At 51.8% G+C, this 7,500-nt stretch overlaps 2 protein-coding genes across 2 annotated transcripts in view; one reads left to right on the forward strand and one right to left on the reverse strand.

Moving 5' to 3' along the window:
• Positions 1 to 409, reverse strand: part of SLC35G6 (solute carrier family 35, member G6) — a 3,420-nt gene extending 3,011 nt beyond the window's left edge. Inside the window, exons 1-2 of the mRNA XM_010847495.1 lie at positions 358 to 409; positions 57 to 266 (exon numbers count right to left, since the gene is read on the reverse strand). Of these exons, the coding sequence (XP_010845797.1) occupies positions 57 to 266; positions 358 to 409 (262 nt within the window). The remainder of the gene's footprint in view (positions 1 to 56; positions 267 to 357) is intronic.
• ZBTB4 (zinc finger and BTB domain containing 4) overlaps positions 40 to 7,500 on the forward strand; it is a 13,899-nt gene continuing 6,438 nt past the window's right edge. Inside the window, exon 1 of the mRNA XM_010847312.1 lies at positions 40 to 338. The gene's annotated coding sequence lies outside the window, so the exon portion shown is untranslated. The remainder of the gene's footprint in view (positions 339 to 7,500) is intronic.

Raw genomic sequence — 7,500 nt, forward strand, 5'->3', positions numbered from 1 at the left:
GGAGGCGGGGGGTGCGATCGCCTGGGGCCGTGGAAAGGGCCGCGCTCACTCCTCACTTGAAGGGTTAATTCTGCAGCCCGGTGTCCCCCTCCCCCCGTGGGGCAGGTTGGGGGTGGGGTGGGGCTGGTGTGAGCCCGGGCCGGCGCTGCAAGCTGCTGGGAGGGCGATGGCGTAGGAGCCAGGCAGAAGGGGGGAGGGGTGGGCCGCCGAGCGCCCCAGAGTTGGGGTGTGCGGGGTGCGCAGGGCGAACAGGGGCCCGGGAGCCGCTGCGCCGTCGGGGCAGGGTTGTGGCTGCGAGTCCTGGAGCTTGTGTGTCTCCTGCTGTGTTGTGGGGCAAGGTAAACCTCTCCTGATCACCACTGTTTGCTGGTCTGGTAGCCAGGGGTCCAGCAGGGCCCTCCCAGGCCATGGGGACACAAAGCCAGATGGAAGGGTATCCAGTGTTGGGAGGCAGAATGACAAGATGTGGCCCTGTGGCTCTGGGTGACAGGTCCGCATTTGAAGCTGCGCACAATACCTGCGGAGTTTGTTAGGCGTGGGGTTTTAGGTATGTTTCATATCGGGGTGTGTTTTCTTGCACATATGTGTCTGGTCCTGCACACATGAACTATTTGTGAACTGTTGTTTTCTGCAGAGCTGGTGACGGGTAAGTGCTGTGGAGGGCACCCAAGTGCTGGGTGTGTGTGCTCAGTTGGAGGGGGCAGTTGTGTACCCTTGAGTCAGAAGGTGTTGGGTCCGGTCCGGTTTCTGCGGCCCTGCTGAGGTGTGGTCCAGTCTTGGCGAAGATGGCCTACTGGATGGGTTTGTGGGTCCGTGTGACGATCGGGTGGCATGGAAGGGGGGGGTGCATATCTAGAACTCGGGTCCTGCAGGCCCCATGGGAAATGAGAACCCCCAGGGTGTGTCTCAGGTACCCGTGGGGCAGCTGGTACTGGTGTCTGGGGTTCTGGGTGGAATGTGCAGGTTGTGTTTATGGGATCATGGGCAGCCGAGCGAGGGGAAGGTTGTGTGTTTGCAACATTCCCTACGGGATTCTTTTGTGACGTTGTTTGTGGGAGCCTTTCGTGCTGTTGGGCCGGGAGGCAAGCTGGTCAGAAAACAGTTGTGGGGAGGGAGGTGGCGTGACAAGGGCAATGTGGGCCTCAGACTCTGGAGATCAACCGCGAGCTGTGTGTGCGTGCCTGCTCCTGCGTGTTGAAGTGGCTGTGTGGGGCCGCTCTGGGTATGTGTTATGAAGAAGGCGGGGAGATAAATATGGGGCAGAGCAAGGGCAGCAGGCGGGAGGCCTGGGTGTTGTCGGGTGGCCCGGCTAGTCCGTGCAGGGTCTGCGTGCTTGCCCCTTGCCGGCCCGCCCAGCGTGTCAGGGTCACCAGGAGGAGAGGCCTGGCGGCTGCAAGGAAACTCAGTTTGGACAGAGTGGCTCCTTGGCCATGTTTACGTAAAGGCCGGGTGTGACTCTTGTCACTGAAATGGAAAAAAGAAACACGAAGTTTTCAGTCTCCTCCTCCTGCTTCACCCTCTCTCTGTCCCCCTTGCTGGTATCTCTGCTTTTCCATCTCTTCTGTGACGCACATTAGGCCACTCCTGCGACTGTGGAAGGGTCTGGAAACAGAATTTGCTCGCTAGGCAGATTCCTCAGAACAGGTTTTCCTCACCTTTGGGGCCCTGGCCCTTCTGTAGGGGCGTGTGTATGTGTGTCTGTTTGTTCCAAGTGTGCACACCCTGTGGTCTGGCCTGGCCTGGCTTGGAGGGGGCATGTGTGTGGGGGCTGGGTGGACGCTATGGCTAGGCCCCCTGCCCGGGGGCGTGCTGGCTGCTGTGTCAGGCCTGCACAACAGGTGCACCATGGCCTGGTGGAGGGGAAGGAGGCCTAGATGAGAACAGAGGAGTTCAGGCCCTACCACTTCCTCGCCAGCACTTTCCCTAAGTGACCCTCAGTTCCTCATCTGTAAAATGGGGCTAATCACCTTCCCTGTCTGTCTTCCAACAGGGCTGTAGGTACGTAGCACATTGGGAAGCATACCTGGAAAGTAGCTACACTTTGGGGACTATGCCCATGCCAGCCACTGTCAGCCCTCTGCCAGCACTGAGCCCCTTCTTGGGGCTTGGTTAATAATAACAGCAGGAAACACCTATTGAACACTTACTGTGTACTAGGCACTGTTCTTAATGCTTTTACATATGATCACTCATGTAGTTTTTCCAATGCTGGATGAAAGTGGGAGTTCTAATTACTTCCCTTTCTCAGATGAGACAGCCGAGGTCCAGAGAAGTCATATGCGCAAAGCCATTTAGCTAGTAAGAGGTAAAGCTGGATTTGAACCCAGGCAATCTGACTCCAGATCCTGGGCTCTTATATGCTGTCCCCTGCTGCTTGTGGTGGGCTTCTCCATGCATCCCCCTCCACATACATACACACACTTCTGCCCAATTTCTGCAGAACTTAACACCTGCAATAATTCATTTCAGAAGACTGGTATGTTTCAACAGTGATTCAGGGAGTCCCTGCCTGGGAGGGAGAACTTAGCATCTGCTGCTGGGTACTGGCCACACGGGCACAAAATGTTGATGAAGTGGGTGAAGGAGAGATTGTCCTTGTTCTGAGAGTCAGGGAGGACCAAGACAGAGGTGGCATTTGAGGTCAATTTCAACATTTTGGAGGTATTTGGAGAAGAGGCTGGGCAAAGTTTTTATTTCTGGCAGGAGAACCAGCATAGGCAGAAGCCTGGAGGTGTGGGAGTGCTGAGGCTGGAGAGCACACCAGAAACTGGAGGGGAGATTCACTCCAGGCAAGAGGAGAGAGGAAGATGGGGACTGGACACTTGAATGCCCAGCTGCTGAATTTGAGCTTTATTATGGAGTGGAGGCTAGAGAGGGGTTCAGAGCCCAGAAGTGACAATGCCTGAGCTGCTTCGGGGCTGTTGATTCTCAGTGAGAGGAAGCCTGGATGGTAGATGCTAAGACCGGAAGCAGGGGACTAGCTGCAAGCCCTGGCCTTGAACCATGAGACTGTTAACAAGGCCTTGAGCTAGTTTGGGGGCCAGAGGTGGGTAGAGGGAAAGCTTCCAGAGCCATTCCCAAGCTAGGCCGCAGATCTGACCAGACTCAGTGACGGCTAGACGTGGGGAGCAAGGGCAAGGGAGGAGTCAGACTTGACACAGTTAGCCTTTAGCACATGAGCTCCTGTGTGTGTGTGTGTGTGTGTGTGTGTGTGTGTGTGTGTGTGTGTGTGATGGTTCTGGCAGCCTGCTAGCTGGCCCTAGCCCTCTTAAGGCAGGACATGGTAGTGTGGCAGAGGGGAGGACCCAGCATCTGGGTTCACATGGGCCTGGATGTGAATTCTGACCCTGCTGTTCACAAGCTGTTTGACCTTGAGCAAGGTAAATCCCTCTATGAGCCTCAGTTTCCTCACATGTAAAACTGGGATAATGTAAATGCCAACTTGGAGTGGCTGAGGAAACCATTAAATGAGGCAATGCATGTAAAGCCCTGGGAGTAAAAAACATAGATAAATCAAAAATAAAGCCCTGGAGGTGTATTAGGCAGAACACGAGTGCCCCCGAAGCGGTCAAGTTACACTCGCCACCCCAGCTCCTGGCCAACTCAGTCCTGGCCTGAGGATGGTGTCCTTCCTAAAGGTGGGCACAGTCCAGGCAAGCTTTAAGAAAGCAGGTTCATTCATTTACCCAAAATGTTTTGAATCCTCCTACCATGTATCAGGCAATGTTCTAAGTACTGGACGGAGCAGCGGACAAAGCAGACAAAAATCCATCCATCCCCTGGAGCTTGCCTTCTTGAGATGAAAGAGCAGTAGTCTTAGTAAATGCCAAGAAGGAAAATAAAGTAGGGAAGGGGGATAGGAAGCTTGGGGAGGTACAGGGCAGCCAGGGAGGGCCTTGGGGGTGACTTTTGAGTCAAAGCTGAAAGGAGGTGGGATAGCAAGGCGTGAGGCTGCCTGAGGAGAGAATGTTCCAGGCACAGGTAACAGCTGGAGGTGGAAGGTATCTGGTGGTGGTGCTCACATCCCCACCTCAGTCACACCTCTAAGATCACACAACCAGTTAAGAGTAGAGAAACGGTAAAAACAAATAAAAAAACTAAAACCACAGAGCCATCAGACCTACCATGAAGCCTGATTTCTGCCCCTTTTCTTCACCACTTCCCCCCACCATTTTCCGGGACTGAGTTCCAAGATGATAATAAGAGCTAGCACTTCCTGAGCATCTGCTGCGTGCCCAGCACTCTTCTAGGTACAGCCGGTCATCAGCTTGTTTATTCTCTACAGCTCTACGTAATGGGCTTACTTCATTATCCCCAGCTTATAGACAAGGAAACCGACATACCGAGAGGTGAAATAATTTGCCCAGGGTCCCATAACCAGTGTCGTCTGTTCCACCTCGTATAACCCCGGCAGGGCAGCGGCCAGTGGTGGGGCAGTTGAACTCAGGAGAGCCAGATCCAGACCCCGTTTGGTTAGTAGAGAGTCCAGGGACAAGTCACCCCACCACTACATTCTCTCTGCCTGCAAGTGTGGCATCTAGAGTATTTAAAGCCTCCGTTTCCTCATATGTACAATGGGGTTGATACTAGCCCCTGCCTCCCTGTGGTCCTTTTGAGTGCTGAAATGAGATGATGCAGATAAAATGCTTAGTGCCAGATTTGACACAATGTTTATCTCAACGGCAGCTCCAAGTATCATGACGTTGATGGTTCTAGGTGATCTCCAAGGGCCAGGACAGCCTTGGACCGCTGTGGTTCTGAAAAAGCCTGGATAGGCCTTGTGCATATATCTTGGCAGTCAGCACACAGCCACGCCTGGGTAGAAACCAAGCCCATATGGTTGTGCAAGTGGCCAGGCCTGGCCAAAGGGTGAGTAGGAGCTGGAATCAAACCTTTTCTTTGCTCACCTGTGCAGAGCTGCTACCTTGAAGAGGCCTTTCCTCTATTTTTTCCCCTTCCTCTAATTTTTGCAAAGATCCTAGATGGGCTGGTGGGGAGCCCTAGTGGGTTCTGTTTCAAGAAAAACAGAACTGTTATCCCATACACTCTACTCACAACACTTCTGACACCAAACGTGTGGAGTTTCTTCCCCCACACTGGCCAATTCTCTGACACTAGCTGTGTGTCCTAAAATTCAGTTCAATTCTGATATTATCTGCCTGGAGATAGCATCAGATTCCACAGGTTAAGGGCTCAGTTCCACAAGACTGCCCCCACTTCAGATAGCAGTTTGTAAGCCCAGACCTCCTGTACTTTTTTTTTTTTTTACAGCTTTTTAAAATTTTTATTAACTTTTTTTTGGCCACACCACGCTGTGTGTGGGATCTTAGTTTCCAGACCAGGGATTGAACCCATGTCCGCTGCAGTGGAAGCTCAGAGTCCTAACCACTGGACCACCAGGGAATTCCCCAAACCTCCTGTACTTCTGACTGACCAGCAAGAATCAGACTTTCTCACAACCTGCCTCCTCAGCTTTGATAATTTGCTAGGATGGCTTATAGAACTGAGGGAAATACTTGTGTTTATTGGTTTATCATATAATAAAGGATATGATAATAGCCAGATGAAGAGGTCTGGATGAGTCCTGAGTGCAGGAGCTTCTGTCTCCACAAAGCTAGGCTGTGCCACCCTCTTACCATGGAGATGTGTTTAGGAACTGGAAGCTCTCTGAACCCCATAGTTGAGGGGTTTTTATGAAGGCCTCATCACATAGGCACGATCAGTCTCCAGGCCCTCTCCTCTCCCCAGAGGCAATGGGAGCTGGGGCTGAAAGTTCCAAACTTCTCATCATGGCTTGGCCTTTCCGGTGACCAGCCCCCATCCAGGACTCCATGGAGAGTCACCTCTTTAGAACAAGAGACACTCCTGTCACCCAGGAAATTCCAAGGGGTTTAGTTTAGGAGCTTGATGTTAGGAACTGAGGTCAAATGTTAGAATAAGATGCCCCTAGCACCCCCATCTGGAGAAGGAAATGGCAGTCTAGTATCCTTGCCTGGAAAATCCCATGAACAGAGGAGCCTGGCGGGCTACAGTTCATGGGGTCACAAAGAGATACAACTGAGCAACTAAACAACAATGCTCCTATTACTTGGGAAATTACACGAGTTTTAGGAGCTCTGTGTCAAGAATGGGAACAGAGGGGACTTCCTGGCGGTCCAGTGACTAAGATTTCACACTCTCAGTGCAGGGGACCCAGGTTTGATCCCTGGTTAGGGAACTAGATCCCACAAACTGCACCTAAAAGATTCCAAATGCCGCAACTAAGACCCAGCAAAGCCAAATATATATATATTTTTTAATAAAAAGAATGGAGACCAGGACCAAATATATTATACCTGACCCTTAAACAATGTAGGGGTTAGGGGCACGGACACTCTACCCAGTGGAAAATCTAAGTATAGCCTTACAGTCAGCCTTCCATATCCAAGGTTCTTGTGCGTGCTCAGATTCAACCAATCTCAGATCTTGTAGTACTGTAGTATTTACTATTGAAAAAAAAATCCACATAGAAGTGGACCTACGCCGTTCAAACCCGTGTTGTTCGAGGGTCAACTTAATTTCTTTTTTTTTTTTTTTCTAATTTTTTTTTTAAATTTCTTATTATATCACAGAATCACAGCCGTAAACATCTCTTTCATCCTGATGTGGTATAATCAAGAATGAAGGCTTTGGAGCCAAACAGATCCCAGCCCTGCGACTAACTGATCTCATATATCTCTAGTTGCGGCAAGCGGGGGCTACTTTTCCTTACGGTGCACGGGCTTCTCGTTGCGGTGGCTTCTCTTGTAGAGCACAGGCTCTAGGGTGTTTGGGCTTAATTGCTCCTTGGCATGTGAGGTCTTCCCAAACCAGAGATTGAACGTGTGTCCCCTGTGTTGGCAGGCGGATTCCCATCCACTGCCCCACCAGGGAAATCCCTGCCTGTCACTTAAAGTGAAGCTAACTGCTACATTTTAGGGTGGTGATGAGGAGCAAATGAGGTAATACCAGTGAAGCACTGACTCTTGGGGGTCCCTGTTGGCTGGTGGTTGTCACAAAAGGGAGGAAGAGACTTTGTTCTCTTTCCCCATTTTGCAAACAGATGTGAACACCAGCCCAGGAATCCTTCCCCTGGATTCCTGACCCACCTGCAGTCCATCAACTGATGGGGTAGCACTCGACTTAGGTGTGTGCCTGGCACTCGGGGCTATTAGAAACTTTGAATCTCATCCCTGTTTACCTCCTCCTCCAGGAGAGGACTGAGGGCCGCCTTTTGGCTGAAGAGAGAAGGCGTCTTAGTCCAGACAGTATGAGTAATAAATAGGAAGAGAGCATTTTTGGGGGGTGGGGTGGGAATTGCATGAGAAACTCCTGACGCAGGACACCTTGGAGGTCATGTGTGACCCCGGGCGTGTGGAAGGGGAGGCCCCCCAGGCTTTGTGGAGGGTGGACAAGAGGGGCTGAGAGCTCTGCCCTCAGATCAGCAGGCCTGGCTCTGTGAACAGGCCCCACCTGTCATGA

This window comes from Bison bison, unplaced genomic scaffold (genome assembly GCF_000754665.1).
Source record: "Bison bison bison isolate TAMUID 2011002044 unplaced genomic scaffold, Bison_UMD1.0 scf7180017864249, whole genome shotgun sequence".
NCBI lineage: Eukaryota > Metazoa > Chordata > Mammalia > Artiodactyla > Bovidae > Bison > Bison bison.